Source organism: Anarhichas minor, unplaced genomic scaffold (assembly GCF_050575085.1).
Source record: "Anarhichas minor isolate MPS153535 unplaced genomic scaffold, ASM5057508v1 ptg000041l, whole genome shotgun sequence".
NCBI classification, from domain to species: Eukaryota; Metazoa; Chordata; class Actinopteri; order Perciformes; family Anarhichadidae; genus Anarhichas; species Anarhichas minor.
In genome coordinates this window covers 3156549-3174744 of record NW_027466487.1, presented here as the reverse complement: position 1 = coordinate 3174744, position 18196 = coordinate 3156549, and the positions used below count along the sequence as shown (strand labels likewise).

Sequence of the window (18196 nt, the reverse complement as noted above, 5' to 3'; positions counted from 1 at the left end):
AAAGAGAAAACACACAAATCAATACAGAATTTTAAAAAAAAAGGAGCACCACTTTTGTTATCGATTTGAAATCATCATCAGTCTGAAAATGTTTTATTTGTACAAATACAATGCAGCCACAGTCAAAGAGCTGCAACACAATACATCTGTGTGAATTATCAGTTGGTGGCTTTCAGTAATTATGACCTTTTTACTTATTTAGGCAGACCCTTGCATATTAATGTAATGGTAATATTTAAAGACAATTGAAGCTATAAATACATAGATCACAAAGTAATGTAGATGTTTGGTGAATTGGGGATGGTCTTCTGGGTTTGCAGCATTCTGTTTATGAGTGATGCTTTCATGCAGATGGATGGATGAACGACAGAAAGAGCCTCTCTGGTCTCAGTAGTATAATTCCTGATCCCACCAACCTGAGAGATTACAAGCCATGGATTATTAATGAATACTGAATAGATGTAGAGACGTTAATGGCGATTGATGAATGGGTGTTAAAGGTTAGAAAGAAGGATAAAGAATCTTTGCTTACTTCCTGGATATCTTCTGACTCCTAATTTCCTGATCTCATCATAAACAAAGATTAAAATACCATATGGAACAGGAATAAACCACCACTGGACTCTGGAGAGAAAGCACAATATGTAACATTAGATCAAATGCTACAGCTCTTTTTTTAATCTCAAGTATGGAAAAAAAAACAATGATTATGGTGGGGAAATGACTTTCTACCTGCTCCATATTCATGTTTTGATTAAAGTTTGTATTCTCAGAATTCACAACATCCTTCTAATCCAGTCTGAGCTTAGATTTCAGATGGTCAACACTGTGAGTCGTCTTTACCTGATAGGCATGAAATTGAAGATATTGGGCATTCCAGGGCAGTAACAAAGCAGATTACCCAGAAGGAGCTGGAAGACTATGGCAGAAACCAGGACCTTGTTCCTGCACAGAAATAAACAGAATAAAATGATCAAAACACCCAGTTAGGATCAATCATGAAGCAGATTGTTTTAACAATTGTAACAGTTTATTATTTGCACAATTCAAACAATAAAATAAAAAGAAACAAACATAACAGAGATAAATGAATATCACAGTGCAGGAGGAGGCAAAAAGCCAACTGGACTTATTTGAAGCCTCCACTTCTATAATATTACAGAAAACATCAAATGAATATGCATAAGATATGACTACGTGAATGCAGCAAAAGCTTTGGAGTTGTTAATGTTGCCATGACACAGGCACAGAATGAATCCTGTAAATGTTTATACGTTAACTTTGGCTATTAAAATAAATTATGCCGCGCAAATGCACATTAGGGATGAGTCTTCACTGACCTGAAGAGGCCTTGCTGGAACACTGAGAGACGTCGAGTTTTCCTGATCAGCACATCTGAGATCTGACAGATCTCTATGCTGACAAAAAATACAGTGTAGCATGTATACTGCTGGTACAACCTCTGACTGAAGGTCTGTAAGCAGAGGACATAAGGGAGGACTTATTTGGTTACTATGCTGTCAAAAATGGAGATGTTTCCAAAGGTAGGATCTCACGTCTATACTAACCCATTCTTGTCCATAGCTGTCCTGTAGGTCTTGAAGATGAACATCCTCCCACTGAGAACGCAGGCCGATACAATAGAGCGGAAACCAGCCCTCCTGGGCCATGGCTGCGAAATAATCTGTAAAACCTGCAAAAGACTGGATGGCTCCTGAAAACAAGAGGAATAAGAAATGAGAAAAGTGTCAACACTATCGTAACGGTGAATATATCTAGTTTAATGGCCTTGTGTCGCAATTCAGAAGGGTAGTGGCTCAGCCTCCTGCAGAGGGATTCTGAGTACACTTGTTACAGGTATTGTCTTATCTGCTGTATTGTTCAAAAGTGTAACATTAGAAGACGTGTATAGCTAAGTCTGTAAGTGGGATATGCAATAGATTGTTTGTCTATTTTGTGTCTGGTAGTAAATATTCAGTTTAACATAACTGCTGTTAATACAGTTATAGATACAGTATGCATGTTTTGTTCACCGGCACAGACACACACAGTCTCACCTATCTGGAAGTACGAGTACACAGCCAGGGCTTCGTTTACCAGACGATGAATACGAGGGTTCCTGGGCTTCAGGTGCATGATGTCACTCTCTGCTTTCTCATAAGCCAGAGAGACAGAGGGGTACTGTAAAGAAGATACAAGAGTGGCTTTACTATTAATGTCACCAAGTCACTCGTTATAAAAGGATAAGGTGAGTGTGTGGTGATTCAAAATCAAAATGTACGGGTCATAGTGAAGAGCAATTGTCATCTTTGGGAGGACAAAAAAAGTCAATAGCCAGTGTAATGGTAAGTAATTCGCTCTCTTGTTGATCTGGTACTAATGACAACTACTCACAATGTCAGTGGCCAGTTCGATGAACAGAATAGTGATGCAGCCCAGAGGAAGAGGCACACTGCAGGTGATGTAGATCAGATATGGAGTCAGCTCAGGAATGTTCTTGGTTAGTGTGTAGGCAATAGACTTCTTCAAGTTGTCAAAGATAAGACGGCCTACAAACACACACACACACACACACACACGCACACAAACACACCTCAACTCAATAAATTGGCTCAATATACTCTATGTAAATATACAAACTATTCACTTTTATTTGTTCTTAAATTGCATATAGTAACCATAAGAATAATATGTAAACATCTTAAAATACAGTGCTCTTTTGAGTTTGAGGGGCAGGTACTTTATGGCAATCTATTAAGTACTTTAACTATTTATCTGTTTTACTTCAGATTCATTGATAATATTTGAAATAACACAGACATCCATGAACAGACACAGAGGTTACGATCTCATCCATGTACGACCACACCAGCACATGATCGGATGACCATTGAGCCATGTCCCAGACCGAGAACCTTGAGTTAAGATTGTTTTGTCAAAGCACACAGTCTCACCCTGCTCCACTCCAGTGACAATAGAAGCAAAGTTGTCGTCCAACAGGATCATGTCTGCAGCGTTCTTGGCAGCGTCCGATCCGGCGATCCCCATGGCGATACCAATGTCAGCCTTCTTAAGAGCCGGAGAGTCATTGACACCATCACCTGTCACTGCGACAATAGAGCCCTGGGGTGGGATGAAACATGACAACATCTGACACAAGCCTGAAAATGTAGTCTGATCATGCACGCTGGATATGAATACATGCAAACCAACCTCTTCCCCTGCTGCTTCCTCATATACGAGCCTCCCAGGGGACCATATTAGCTTTATAATGTCTACCCTTGATATGCTTGATATTATATGCATAGGAAACATGATTTGGATACATATTGCATGTGTGTGTGTGTGCTTTTGTGCGTATTTACCAGACGTTGACAACTCTCCACAATAATCAGTTTCTGCTGAGGAGATGTTCTTGCAAACACCATCTCAGGATGGTTTCGCAGCGCGTCATCCAGCTCGTCACTGCTCATGTCTTTCAGCTGACCACCACTGATCACACAAGCACGGGCGTCCCTGCACACAGACAACACAGTGACAGACAGAGTTACATAAAAAGAAATAGACAAAGGAACATGCGCGCATTCAGACGCTGCAGTCCAGTGAAAATATGATGATGTAGGATTCTGTAGATTCTGTAGTTGTGTGTTGTAGTCACACAGTAAGAAATAAACATTATACTGCAATGGATTGTTCCTTGATATGTCACGGGGATGAGCATTGATCAAAGTGTCGACAGCAGTTGTGCCGATACCTCTTGTTGACTTGTTCAACAGGAATACGCTTCCTCTCTGCAATGTCTTCCACTGTTTCACTGCCTTCTGAGATGATACCAACGTTAGCTGCTATTGCCCTTGCTGTAATTGGATGGTCCCCCGTCACCATGACAACCTAAAGAGGGATTGTACATATGCATACACACACACACACACACACACACACACACACACACACACACACACACACACAGGGTGAAAATGCAGTCTCTTGCACATATTAAAAAAACTAAACTAGCCCAAACAAGCTGTTAACGTGTATGTGGGGCAATGTGAACACACCCTGATGCCAGCAGTACGACATTTCATCACTGCATCAGGTACAGTGGCTCTTGGGGGGTCAATCATTGAGATGAGACCAGCAAAGCACAATGCTGACGTGGGGAAATTCATCTCATCAGGGTCGAATTGAGAGCCACGAGGAAATTCCTTCTCATTCAGATAGAGATGACAGAAACCTAGCAGGGGAAAAAGGAACAGCACAACTAATATACAGTTCCTATTGTATATCAAAAGAGATAGCTACAAAACTAAATTGTAGAAATTATACTGATTGTGTATTAAGTGACAAAGGCTTTGGAGTTTTACAAGCCACACAAAATCATTTGCTTTTGGGAAAACCCATTTTCAATACAGCAAGCCACATGATTAGGTCAAATATGGGTCATAAGAAGTACTCCCTCACCCAGTACTCTCTCTCCCAGTCCTCCCAGGTCCATATAAGCTGTCTGAAAGGCTTCACTCCACTGTTCATCAAGAGGCAGCTCCCGGCCTTTTATCAAAATGGTGGAGCAGCGCTCCAAGATACGTTCTGGTGCTCCCTTCATCACCAACAGGTAGCGTAGGTCAAGAGGATCCTCCAGTTCATGGATAGATACCTGGAGAGAGAGATCAATGGTTGGTAGAAGCTAAATAAAAATGAATCAGGGTGCCGAGATCCACCGTAAATCCCAGGATTATAGTACATTAGGATAACATTATTAAATATAAGAAAATCTTTTGCACACTAATCTTCTGGTTTATAATGTAATTGATCAAGGATGATACAAAGCCCCACACTCACCTGGAACTTGTTGGTGGAGTTGAAGGGCACTTCCACCGCTTTCTTGAAGCGATTACGGTAATCCATGATGTTCCCCACAGTGAGCTCGGTGAACTTCAGCAGAGCAGTCTCTGATGCATCTCCTACCACGAGCCTCTGTGTGAGACACAAGGAGACAAGAGGAACACATCTTTTCTCAGAATAAATTGGAGGGGGGAACCAGCTTCTCTCAACCAAAAAAAACACTGTTGGCAAAATATATAATATTAAGCTAGAGAGCAAGATGTTGCATTTTGTCAGCTCACATGGATGTTGACAACAAATGTCTTAAACTAAACGTGTACCTTAGGAATAGGTACACCTTCCTGATCAGGTCTGAATGTAGCTCTGTTGCACAGGGTAGCCACCCTCGCCAGTGAACGCCATGTTTCTGATGACTGGTCAAAACTCTGCCCTGCATAACACACATCATCATACTAAAAGATTACTCAAATGTAAAATAACGTTAATCCACCTATATTATATCGACATTTTACCATTGCTCACGGTAACAGTATTGATTCATTTTAAAAGGAAATGCTTTGAACAATAACAAACTTTTAGTCATGCGTCTACCTGACTGATCTTCGGTGGTATCAGCAGCGTGGATGTGGTTGTCGAACCAAAGGTGAGCTACAGTCATCCTGTTCTGGGTCAGGGTACCCGTCTTATCAGAACAGATCACTGAAGTGGAGCCTGAACACACACAGTTTTAAGGGTTACACATGTACACTGTACATACATGCATGCTGTAATAACTTCATCTCAAATCTGTACATCGTAATGTCCCTGAAGTCAACAAAGCTGTCAGGAACAGGATATGTCTGGCAAACAAACCTAATGTCTCCACAGCTTCCAGGTTCTTCACAACGCAGTTCTTCCTGGCAAGTCGTTTAGCAGTCAGAGACAGACAAACCTGTTAACAAAGACAGAAAGGCCGTTACAGATTGACAGGTTAATACAGAACCTACAGCAAATATGATGAACCATTTTGCATGTGTTCACTAATACACAGGCTGTGATTTTGCATGGGTGCCATCATTCAGAAATGAGCATTTATACGGTCCAGATGCTAGCCATAATGGAAACAAGACAACATACAACAATGGTATGAGAAATTTGCATTTGATAAGGTGACTCACAGTAACTGTAGCAAGTAGCCCCTCTGGCACATAAGCCACCACGATAGCCATGAAGAAGATCATGGCTTCCAGGAAGGCATATCCGATGAACATGGCAACCACAAAGAAGGTAAACCCAAAAAAGATTGCGAGACCGGCAATGATGTCAACAAAATGTTCGATTTCTATGGCAATGGGTGTCTTTTCGTTGCCGACGCCACTCGCCAAGGTGGCAATGCGACCAATGATGGTACGGTCACCAGTGCTAATGATCATGCCAGTAGCTACACCTGGAAAGGAGAGGTTATTCTTTAAGTTTACAAACTAAAAAAATACTTAAATAAATGACTAAATAGATCATATCTAGTCCAGGGTTTGTATATGCATATAGAGTATGTACTGCTTACAGTACCTTCCAGACAAGTTGTAGAGAAGAAAGCAACGTTTTTTGTCTCCAGTGGATTCTCATGAGTACATTCTGGATTCCTGGATTGCGGTTCAGACTCGCCTGTCAAAGACGAGTTGTCCACCTGTCACACAAAGTATATTCCCAAATAGATCATTACATGTCCACATGATAAAATGGGGTAGGAATGGCCCAAGAAATATGACCCAATTCACAAGAGTGATTTAGTCTTTCTCCGTCTTCTGGCTATTCAAAAGCATTACCCCAACTGGCCTCATTTCTTGTAAAATACCCATGTAAATACTTACTATATTACACTGGCCGGCCTACTTAGGATGCTATAATTAAAGGGTTGAAATTGATATTTTAATTACTGGCAAAACAACTTCGGCAAAATGTAAACACTGATTCACGTGAACCCAATAAAGTCTGAGCTAGCATCAAGACATGTATCATTAATCCATGTGAATGTTATTCAGTATAGTATACCGTATGCGTGTGATCTACCTTGCAGGCCTGACTAGTGATGATGCGAATGTCAGCAGGGACTCCGTCTCCTCCTTTGATCTCCACCAAATCCCCCACCACCAACTGGCAGGCGTCGATCTGGTTCTTCTGGCCATCACGGATCACAATGGCTTGCTATTTTGGGATGTCAGGAGTAAATTAGCAAAGATAAAAGGAGATAAACACATGGAGAAAGACACAGAGTGAGAGAGGAAAGCACAAGTGTGAAAGAAAAGAAAAAGAGGAAAAGTGGTATGACACACAAGCAATTGATATTAAATTCAAACAATGTGCAGACATGGAGTTGCACATTATTAATTGGTTATGTGCGACTTACCTGAGGAACCAGATTCTTAAAGCTGGCAATGATGTTGGTACTCTTAAATTCTTGGTAGTAACCAAAGCAACCAGTTACCACAACGACAGCAATGAGAGTGATGGCCAAGTACAGCTGGAGTGAGAAAGGAAATATTACCATAAAAACAGGTAGCTAGCAATGACTGTTGCTCTCCCCCCCATTCTTCTTCCTTATTGTCTCCGTCCCTCTCTAATCCCTCCGACTCAAAGCAATCCACATAAGACAAAAATACATTCTTTAGTTTTTTTTTTCCACAGGGCACTAAAGGAGAAAAACTTTAAATGGAAATATAACATACATTGTCAAAGCTGGTGACGTTCCCTCTCGCAAATTCAATTCCAAAGGCGATAAAGCAGATGCAAGCTGCGACCCACATCAGACACTGCAGCCCTCCGGCCAGCTGCCTGGCAAACTTCACATACTCGGGAGTTCCTTTGGGAGGCTTCAGTTCATTAGGACCGTCTCTCTCCAAGACTTGAGCGGCAAAGGTGGAGGTCAAACCCTGTGAATGGAAATCAGAAAAACAGATTCGACTGATGAGTTTGGTTGGTTAAAGAAACTACAAACCACAAAAAATGGGAGCTTGGAAACATCATTGTCTTTGAACCTAACGGGCCTACACAGAGGGGAATTGGGAGGATGTTGGATATGGTTGAAGAGAAAAGGAAGTGAGTGCATAAAATGAGGAAGAATGAAATGAAAATATTACAAAACACCAACAAAAGACAAACATTAAAGAAAAAAAGTAATTACATAGGAACGTCTTACCTTCGTAACACTAGTGTTGTACCTCAATTCTAGTTCTTCAATTGTAATCTCATGGTCGTCCTGTAGGAGACAGATCGCAATATTCATTCAGAGCAACCAAAACGTTTAGAGGGTAGATAAGAGTCAATCAAGGTGATTTCTTCATAGCTGGTTGGTTGTAACTTGATGCAAATGGACAGAGAGTTCATCACTAAATATTCTCACTACTGTGAAGCCCCGAGGCTTCTGTCTTTACTTACTATATCCATTTCTTTCTTCATGCCCTCCAGTTTCTCCTTCTTATTCATCTTTTTCTTCTTCTTCTTCTCCATATCTCCGTTCATCTCAAACATGTCGTATGTGTCCTACAGGCAGATAGTGATTGGCAAAGTGTTTACATGCATACACAATTGTATTATTCAGCGAGTGATTCACCAACATTAACTAAATGACCTTTGTGATTGAAAGAATAACTTCAACAAAACTATACGTAAATAAGTTTTAAAAATGATGAGTAAAGTAAGATCCAGTCTACCTAAATGCCCGACCAATAATTGGTTATCAGCTAATCTTCAGGGTGGCATACCTTTTTAGTCATGGTTGCAGGTGTGTTAGGGGACTGCACTCCTAAATCAATGGAGGTCCAGACCACTCGATCCTTCTTCTTGGCCCCCGGAATTTTGGCAGTCAGCTAGGGTCCAGTCCTAAACACACACCCTGTTTCTCTCTCTCACCCACTCACACACACACAATGGTCCGAAAAAGAAATGATATTCTGGAAAAGCCTTTTATAAATGACAACTCCCCTTTTTTATAGGCACATGCGTACAAACACCTTTGGACACAAACACACATATATGTTTAAACACGCACTTCAAGACGACTACCTGCGTAAAATTGTACCTCAAGTAGCAACAATGTCACCCCTACGCAGGTCACACACAACACACACACACACACATACACGAATACACTCATATCAAGCTATGCTGGTATCTCTTATCTACCCTCTGCACGTTTCTTTTCCTGATAAACTGATTGGAGTATAGAAGAAAGGAACAGTGAAGGTTAACACAGACCAATGTCATTCCTACCAGTATGCCCAACATTAAACTGCATCAATTTACAATGAATGCTGCACTAAACAACTGCTATTCCTCATACACGAGCCTCCCAGGGGACTATTCGCCATTAAGTCACTCTGGAAGTAAAAATTGCCTTGATATAGTAAGCATTTGCCTAACTGTGAATCACTGGCTTTACTAGTAGGGGGGAAATTTGCCATCTTTCATGTACTAAGACAAGAGACCAAATCAGCGCGCACAATCGACAGACTGACAGCTGGGCCACCACCAGGACAGACAGTCAGTGATGCCCTGGAACGCCACACAACCAAATACAAAGGGAGAGAACATTGGGCAGAAAATAGCCGGTAGCTCAAGTTAATCTGCAATCACACCTGATGCCAATTCCAGCTCATCAGCAGTAATAGGTAGCATCAACCATATAGGCAAGTCAATGGTGTGAGCATGCCAATGGTGTCAGTATGTCCACTGCGGTTGTTTTTTCCTCCACCTCCTGCTGGCTAAGTGGTACAGTAACTGGCTGTATGTTTACTCTGATGACCAGACACTACTTCTGTCCACCACATTGGATTATTACACTCCCACGTGTGTGCACCTTAACTAAATTCTGAGTTTTGCTGTTATTTAGATTAAAGCCCAGCACTAACCTGTGCCTGGCTGAGGGTCATTATATCAGATATGCGTCAGCAGGCCTCTCTACCGTGTTCTCTAAATATCAAGAACCTCTGTCAACGAATCATTACACATGTAGAGGTTAAAACAGGCACACTATTGTAGACAGATGCAAATAGAGATAGATATTGTGTACTAAATAAGTTTATAATACTAGACATTAAGATAAATCCCTCCACAAAATGGCAACACAACTCCTATTTAAAAATACATTCTTTTGAATGCTATAATATTGTACTATCCTGTAATGAAGAGAAGTAAGTAGAACCGAGGTCACCCTGTCCCTTAACTGTTTTGCCCAGAGCATGTTGCATGCTGGGTAAATAAGAGCCAGGTAAGATAAGTTGTGTTTAAGAGAGTCAATATTGTTTTTTTTTTTACTGTAGAGTGACAGTGGCTGTGTAATCAAAGCAATGTTATCTGCCTAATTTTATCAGCTCTAATTAAACATGACTTGGGGTACAAGTGAGGAGGGAGAGAACAGATGCATTAGATGGGATGATGGGGTAACAAAAAAGTGAAAGACAGGTAACACACACATACACACTCCCTGCTTTCTGGAGAGAAATGAAAGGGTCGGCTCACTCAGATTACAAAAAAAGCTGAATCTGTTCCAGTTTAAACTTGAAGGTGTCATTTGTCAATGCAGCACTAAATAAATCTTAAGGAAGGCATAAAGAAAGAAGTTCTTGAGTTGCATTAAGGGAAATCCAGGATCAAGCATTTCTGGAGCTTGACACATTAAAGTGTTCATGGTGCAAATTCTTCAATTATATAGACCAAAAACTAAACAGCATTTTTTTGCCATTTAACATTAAACTACCTCCCTAAAACGATCTAATGTTACATTACATAAGCATGAATAGTGATGTTCAGATTGCATATTTCTACTTGTCGTCAGTGACACTTAATTTCACACTGTGATGGTTAACGTTAAACTGTGTAATTAATCCGCGGTCCGTTACACCACTATCGACCAGCCATTTAAAAGACGAATACGTTTTAATATTTTATAAGTGAGAATAAATTCTCCCATTAATTAAATAGACAGACTGTACGCTAGCCTTTCATTTTAGATTCAATGTTATAAGTCGACTGCAATTATCACAACAACACCAACATTCAGGCTCCCTCATGTGGCTCAAAGGTGAACTGCATATATTAATGTTAAATAAAATACTTTTGAAGAAACTATTTTATTTGTCGACCCGAATAAAATCTCATGGGTCCCGACCTAGACTTTGTGAATGACTGTATTCTATCATTAGATTATTATTATTACTGATGTGTTAATTTAAAAACAGGATTCCACTGTTCTAGCTGAGCTCATTTTGAACTATCAACTGGTATTAACTGGTTTGTAAAAATGACCCAGAGCCCAGAGTGACACCTTCACAATGTTTGTTTTGTCCGACCAGCAGTCTAAACCTTTAAATTATAAACAATGAATGAAGTCGAACGTTTCTAGCCAATTACAGCAGAGTCACGTGACACCGCCCCGCGACGTCATTTTCCTGCGACTACTACTGACAGATAGCTCCATGTGAACAGCTTTGACCAAAGTTATCGTTAATTACAGGTAAGTCGTGCATTGACATGACAGCTGATGGTGCTATGAGCTTCTGTCTTTATTCCGCCTCTGCTCATGTCGCTCAGCTTCACGAGGGGGCACGAACCGAAGCGCTGCCGGTCAGCGGTGTTTCAGAGAGTCTCTTCCTTTTAGCGACAAGGTCAGGATTACATGACAGAAGAAACGTCCACTCTCAGACTGCAGCTTCCGTTAACGTCACACTTTAACGCGAGGGATGCCATTGCAATCGAAGTAACAGCAACAGACATAATTAATCAACCTCGGTACATTATTGCCATTGTGAACCGTTCTGGGTTGCACAACTTCCCTCGTTGGTAACATTACACTACCCGAGCGCTTGATAGAAACTGGCCAGTGAAAGAAGGCTCGGTGAACATGAACAGTATGTAATTGTTGCTAAATGTAATTGAGCAACAGAAGGATCAGCTGATTGTTGAGATAACCTTTTAACCGGGTAACCTGTCCTTATAACCACACTTGTTGCCCCTTAGGTTCGGTGTAAGATGGTGACGCCAGCTGCTGAATTGTGAGAAACCCTCTCTCGCTCTCTCCTTTCCTCTCGGTGGCCACTGTCTTGTCTCTCAGACCCAATGGCCAGCCGCTTTTTGGGCAGACATGCCCGTCTACTCTGCAGGGCCTCCTCCTCCTCCAAGACGCCGGCTGCTGCTGCTGCTGCTGCTGCCCGCCTGCCTCCGCCTGTGGCCGGGCCTGCAGAGATGAAGAGGGCTCAGGGCTGGCCACGGGTTACAGAAAGGTTCATGTGCGAGGGAAGGACAATTGACAAGGAAGACCACTATCCGGGCACGCCTACGCGGACCCAGCTGGATGAGTTGTTGGAAAAGGCAGTAGTGCCAGAGGACATCCTGTTGGCCTGGGCAGAGCATGGACAGAATGGTAATCAAGCTGCTAATTCCCTGATGAAGTGGACTCTGTTGGTGCTGAAGACCAAGGGCAAGTTTAAGGAACAAAGAGCAGAACGGATGAGCGATTCAAGGCTACTGGATATGATGGATACAGTATCTCGGCAGGTAAGGCAGTCACACACTGAGCTGGACTGGCGTTATTATTATGTACGGTAACCGACAACCCTTGTGCTTGCCTGTGCAGATTGATTACTCATTTCTGCGTGTGCTTTTCTTCCAGGTGTCTGCAGTGTGGAATGGCAATCTAGTGTCTGTCTTGCGAGCTTTCTGGATGATGGGTGTGCCCTCCACTGATTCAGCACTCAATTCTGTCCAGACTGAGGTCCTGTGGCGTGTCCGCCGGCTGACCTACAAGCAGTTGGGCTACCTGGCAGATTGGGGAGCAGGCAGGAAAGGACAGCAGGATGTGGCTATCGTGAATGCTGCATTAAAACAGCTGGAACTGCGTTGGACTGAAATTGCCGATGCTAAAACTGTCAGTGCGTTGATATCCAATGGACGACGCATGTCGCCCACCTTGATAGACCGACTCGAAGACAAGGTATCAAAGTTCAAAACATCCGCCACCATTCAACAAAACGTTTTTTTTTTTTTGCTCAGCTAAACAAGTTAACCGCGCCTTAACTTCACTGTATACACATCACTAGACCAGGTTGGTAGGAAACAGAATATTAATTGCTGTCTCTAAAAGCTTGGAAGTATTTTCCCCTGGAAAAGGAACTGGAAGGTAATGTTTTAAGGTCATTGAAAGCATATATCACATATGCGTTTAATGGTATAAAATGTAAGCATATAGGGAAAAATATAATGGCATTTACTTGGCGAAAACAGTGATCACTGTCTTGGAAAATGAGCACGTAAAAGAGTTGTACACCTATGAACAACATGAGTCTACCCTATACCTATTGGATCATGCGGACGAAGGTCAATTAGCCCATAATCCTAAACCACAGTGCAATACTCTCTGTCTGTATTGCAGGCTTTGGAGCTCGCAGAGGGCTTCTCAGCAGAGGAGATCCGCAAAGTCTGCGCATCTCTGGCAGCTCAGAGCCGCAGATCTGTGCCGCTGCTCAGAGCTTTGTCCTACCACCTTCTCCAGAAGTCCCCGTCAGAGTTCACCACTCCGCTCATACTGGACATGGCTTTTGCATACGGTAATAACACTGATCCTTACATATTCACTAACACAGAAGGAATGCATGAACCAAATTAATAGAGTGTATATCCACGTCTTCATTGCCCCCTCTGTCATTTTTTTGGGTTTGCGTTCGTCTTGCTTTCTTTACCTGATATAAAGATGTTTTAAGGAATAGCTAAAGTCTTTCTTTTGTGTTCTGCTCAGTAACAAATTGTATAATGCTAACAGTCCCAACTTTGTCCTTGCTCCTCCATAGGGAAGTTGAATTTCCACCATTCTCAGGTATTTCAGCGAATGGCCTCCGAGTTGTTACCCAGAGTGACTGAGCTCAGCTCTGCCGATGTCACGCGCTGTGCTAAATCCCTGGGCTTCCTCAAATGGCTCCACGTCCCTCTCTTTGAGGCCTTTGCTGAGGTCAGTCATTAGTTAGTCATCATTAACTCCAACTCAGTTCATTTTGAAAAGTGCTCAATCTCTAATTAACGAAGTATTTGAATGCATCTTTTCTCGCTCGCTGTGTCATACTCTCCGTACATTTCTTCACCAGCACTTCACTGCAAACGGTAAGCAGTACAGCACCCTCCAGCTTTGTAATCTGCTCATGACTTTTGCCAGACTGAACTTCCAGCCCAGCAAAGGAGAAGAGTTCTTTAACAAGGTACTAATAATATTAAAGGCTCGTCTGTTGACTGCACATGGTTGCTTCTACTTCCCACCCTTTTTATTGATATGTGCCATTCTGTGTAAAGGTTCACTCTGTGCTGGAGGGCTCTCTCTCTGGCCTGGAGCCCTACTTGCAGACAGATGTGGTTTGGGCTTTGTGTGTGCTGCAGCAGGCCAAGCCCCAGTACCTCCTCCCGCTGACGCAACAGAATCACGTTACCAAACTGTCGGGTAAGACGCATAGCTGTGGGCGTTCATTCTTCTTCTTCTGTACCTTTCCTGTTCTCGACAAATAGGGAATTCATAAATATGCAGAAACAGACTTTGTATTAATACAGTTACGCATAGTTAAAAATCCCACTCTGGCTCAGTAGATGGCAGTGCTGCACCAACACATTTCTGTTTAGACGGGGACATTAATCCCGCTGTCTCACAGATCCGAAGCAGAGCATTGATTACTACAACTTTCTTGAAGGGGGTTTTGAAAATATTTGATGTATGTGGATTCTATTTCTCTCTGTAGAGGGCAGTCCGGCTCGAGTGGAGAATTATCAGCTGAAGCTCCTCCACATTGCTGCTACTCTCCACTTGGAGCACCCGGGTTCCTCAGATGCTCCATCCTCCCTGAAGGCCCTGTCTGTACCGGTCAAGAGCTCCCCCCTCTCCCCCCTGCAGAGCAGTCTGAGAGGGGGTTTACAGAGTTTGGTGGGTGCGAGGACAGAGGCCCTTCGCACTGGGGTTGACACAGTTTATGGATGGACTATTGGTAAGAGTAGCCCGTATAGGATGCACTTTGTCATGCTGTCAGGTCCTTTACAAGGCTTTTACACTGAAAGTAACATTTACCACATTCTGTGTAAAGGTGAAGGAGTGTCATTCATTCTGAGAGCTATTTAACAGCTGACATGCCTTTCTCCAATCAGATGGTGAGCTGGTGGTGGATTGTGACAACAAACCAGTTGATATGTTGATGCTGAGTGCCTCTCACCTTCCCAGTGGAGGAGGAGACCAGGCTTTACCTGTAGGGGCACATCGGTGAGTCAGAGGGGAATCCTCTAGCCTTGGGTTGTTAAAGATTTATTTTTGATTTTCTCCCTTTTTAAATGTAGCATCGTTTGCTCTAGCTGTCTAAAGTTATTTTTTGTTTCCCTCTCCTTGCTCCATTCATCTCCATCTGTTTACAGGCTTGCTTTCTTGGCTTTGGAATTTCCAAACTTTGGCTCAAAGAGTAAAGACCTTCTGGGACGGTTTGCCATGATGAAGCGACATCTCCGGTTGGCTGGTTTCATCACAGTGGAGGTAGGTAGAGGCAGGACAATGGGATAACCCATCTTTGTGGCCAGCGTCTAGTTACTTCAAAGTAAAAGGTTTTATTTAACGGTGAACAAGTTATTTAGTCTATTCCTGTGGATAAGGTGTGCTGAGCTACTTGTTCTTCAGATCCATAGTTATGACGCACTCATTAATTGCAAAGGGAATTTCCTGGTGTGTTCGCTGTGATAGTGGGAAATATTGCAAAGAAGCAGCACTGCTGTATCTGACGGTCTCAGGCCATGCAAACAATGGAGCCAGTACTTTGGTAGAGCAAGAAGTCAGGTGGGCTCCGCTGCAGTCTGTGGTATAAATAGAGCGGCTGCTGCAGCTCTGTCTCATCTAGGCCAATGCAGGCGCTCTCTCTCTCATCGAGGACACCCTCCTTTGCCAATAGTAGCATCACTTGCCTCTCAGGCGTTGCTGCAGGATTTGTTAACCGAGCGACCACATGTACCCGAGACTAAAAACCAGCATGTTGTCCTAAATGTGTCTGTAAATATGTGACTATCAAACTAGTTCTAAAAGTGCGTTCTCTTAAGCACTCACTGACAATGAGAAGGTACTCGCTCAGTAGTGCTCAAAAGGTTTTCAAATCTATCGTTTTTGTCCTCTTTCAGGTGCCGTATTATGAGTGGCTGGAGCTGAAGACAGATTGGCAGAAGTTGGCGTACCTGAAGGATAAAATGGGGAAGGCCGTGGCCGAGGACATGGCCAAGTGAAGCCATCGGTCCTGCAGACGCAGCCAAATCTGAGCTTTCCCAATCGAATGGGACCACGGGGAATACACACACACACACACACACACACCCACGTTTCTGCAGCATTGCAGAAAAGCTCTCTCATACTTTTGTCAGGAAAAAAAAAAACCAAACATACTTTCACTCTGGTTCCCTTGGCAACATGTGGGGCTTTCCCTGTTTCCATGGTGATGGCGAGCAAGGCTTTTTGGAGCCAGAGAAGAGACAGAAATAAACACAAAAGAGAGTCCTTCTGTACAAATGATGTGATCTAAGACCGAGTCTTTGCTTCTGCGAGTGACCTGTCAAAACGGAAGCACTCAGGCCGTTTGTATAACTTTGGCCAAAACGGGTTGGGCTTAATATCATCATGTGAATAGATTGGAATAATTTATGTGTGTCATCTTTTATGGAATAAATTGTTTTATTGCCATTTTTACTTGTTTTGTCTGACAATTCTTGCATGTACAGTCGGGGCCCTGTTGCAGTATTGTGTGTGGTATTCAGATAGGATATGCATAATTTCACATGTGGCAGCTAGTGGCACACCTCTCTGGCGTACTGGTGCGTGTGATCAGTATTATTAGCAAACATTTGTCAAATCGGCATAGAGCAGGGTTGATGAGCATTTTCACAGCTTTGCTAACATAAATGACAGCTAGATTGTTATTTTGTTCACCCACTGCATAGATTAATACATTGTAATATAAGTATAGCGAGTTTGCATAGTAGATGCATTGGTACGCGTTTCATATCTTTGAGTCCTGTGTTGAATTTTGATTGAATCAGAATCAGAACCGTTTATTTGCCAGAGTATGTTGCACATACTAGGGATTTGACATAGTGGATAGTGCACAACATTAAACAATCAACACAGTGCAGAAAATAGAAATATATATATAATATAGTGCACAGCCAAATGGATAACAGTATTTTAAACAAGTGTAATGTGTCAAGTGTATTTAAATCTAGAATAGTTGAAAACATTATCTGATATCTAAATTTCACGCTGAATCTATGTTTGTGCATTAATGTGCATGTTTGTTAAAGAGCAACAGCATTATTATGAATCAACAGAAAGGCTAAAACTCACAGATAAACACTTTGCTTACCCCTGAAACTGCTTACACAACATCATGGGCAGCAGCAGCACTGACATCAGAGGCTGGTAAATGGCAGAGGGAAGAATGCAAGTCAGTGCAGAGGAGAGAAAAAGGAATTCAATTGAAAGGCAGCTTCTAAGAATATTACAAAGCCAGAGTACAGAAAACAACCAACAGGAAAAATGAATGGTTTAACTGATAAACCATCACATGATCAGGGGCCATGGTGCCTACCTCATTCTTACCAATATTTGGGTATTCATGGATCAATGGGCCTGATGACAAAGAGCCCAGCTAGCACTTCCGGTGTTGAACATTTTGGTCGTGTCTCCTGTCTGATGGGTTAGCAGTGTGCAGGTGCAGCCAATCTCCTTATTAAAGCAATGAAGCTTTATTTCTATACTCAACACATCACACAGACGGCACTTTAATATAAAAAGATCTTGTTAACATTGTTCTACGTACTGCTTCCGACTGATACCTGAGAAGTGACACCTACACTTGAGATGATAATGTACAAACACCGTTTTCCTTTTTTTAAGCTGTGACTCTACCAGCTGCTATATTGGTTTAGGTCAACCGCGTTACATGGAGGCTATTAGACATCATCCTGTATGCAGCACTTCTGCTGAGCTGGCAATCTGTCATGGGAAGTTTTAGGTTGCCGTGGAAACTGCCATTGCTGATTATTTGGCTCAGTGCTGCCGCCCCCCCCCTCTCTCTTTCCATCTATATTTCCCTTACCTTTTGTCTATAAGAGTAGAGGTAAAACAGAGGAGAACAAGTAAGAGTGCAGGAGAGGTGGCTAAGATGGAGAGCAGACAGATGCTATAGCTTGCCCTCAGGGTAAATGACTCCTTGTTGAGTCCTTGGGGAATGAATGTAACCTGAGCAGGAGGCAGATGTCATAATTAGCAGTACACTTTTAGGTTTTGTTTTTGGCCTTTTTGTTTGTGTTTTCTGTTTCTCTTTCC

At 42.4% G+C, this 18196-nt stretch overlaps 2 protein-coding genes across 4 annotated transcripts; one reads left to right on the top strand and one right to left on the bottom strand.

The window, feature by feature from the left end:
- Positions 1 to 70: 70 nt before the first annotated feature.
- Positions 71 to 8594, bottom strand: LOC142969184 (potassium-transporting ATPase alpha chain 1-like). Its single transcript, XM_076108893.1, has 24 exons — positions 8583 to 8594; positions 8257 to 8361; positions 8018 to 8077; positions 7548 to 7751; positions 7229 to 7342; positions 6892 to 7026; positions 6391 to 6508; positions 6000 to 6268; positions 5695 to 5773; positions 5434 to 5553; positions 5163 to 5272; positions 4840 to 4974; positions 4462 to 4654; positions 4059 to 4234; positions 3755 to 3891; positions 3366 to 3516; positions 2955 to 3123; positions 2395 to 2549; positions 2058 to 2181; positions 1569 to 1714; positions 1341 to 1474; positions 844 to 945; positions 533 to 624; positions 71 to 416 (listed from the first exon to the last, which is right to left on the bottom strand). Exons 1-24 carry the CDS (start codon positions 8592 to 8594, stop codon positions 388 to 390), a joined length of 3069 nt encoding a protein of 1022 aa, XP_075965008.1. The 3' UTR covers positions 71 to 387.
- A 2679-nt stretch (positions 8595 to 11273) lies between these two features.
- tbrg4 (transforming growth factor beta regulator 4) lies at positions 11274 to 16558 on the top strand. Of its 3 annotated transcripts, none has more exons than XM_076109477.1 (11): positions 11274 to 11332; positions 11836 to 12372; positions 12488 to 12808; positions 13247 to 13421; positions 13662 to 13819; positions 13953 to 14063; positions 14155 to 14299; positions 14592 to 14834; positions 14992 to 15103; positions 15253 to 15367; positions 16000 to 16558. In XM_076109477.1, the coding sequence occupies exons 2-11, from the start codon at positions 11935 to 11937 to the stop codon at positions 16099 to 16101; spliced, it is 1920 nt and encodes a 639-aa protein (XP_075965592.1). In that variant the 5' UTR covers positions 11274 to 11332; positions 11836 to 11934; the 3' UTR covers positions 16102 to 16558. The 3 variants fall into 3 exon arrangements, with proteins under 3 accessions (XP_075965592.1, XP_075965593.1, XP_075965594.1); XM_076109478.1 differs by lacking the exon at positions 11274 to 11332 and adding an exon at positions 11357 to 11483; XM_076109479.1 differs by lacking the exon at positions 11274 to 11332 and adding an exon at positions 11593 to 11726.
- The last annotated feature ends 1638 nt before the right edge of the window (positions 16559 to 18196 follow it).

Bases quoted from the DNA above. Each gene is read 5' to 3' on its own strand.
- tbrg4 (XM_076109477.1), top strand. From the start codon at position 11,935: ATGGCCAGCCGCTTTTTGGGCAGACATGCCCGTCTACTCTGCAGGGCC. The intron at 12,373-12,487 runs GTAAGGCAGTCA...CTTTTCTTCCAG, and splicing joins TGGATACAGTATCTCGGCAG to GTGTCTGCAGTGTGGAATGG. The intron at 13,422-13,661 runs GTAATAACACTG...GCTCCTCCATAG, and splicing joins GGACATGGCTTTTGCATACG to GGAAGTTGAATTTCCACCAT.
- LOC142969184 (XM_076108893.1), bottom strand. The intron at 6,269-6,390 runs GTACTGTAAGCA...TCTCCTTTCCAG, and splicing joins CTCTACAACTTGTCTGGAAG to GTGTAGCTACTGGCATGATC. The intron at 2,550-2,954 runs GTGAGACTGTGT...GTGTGTTTGTAG, and splicing joins TGTCACTGGAGTGGAGCAGG to GCCGTCTTATCTTTGACAAC.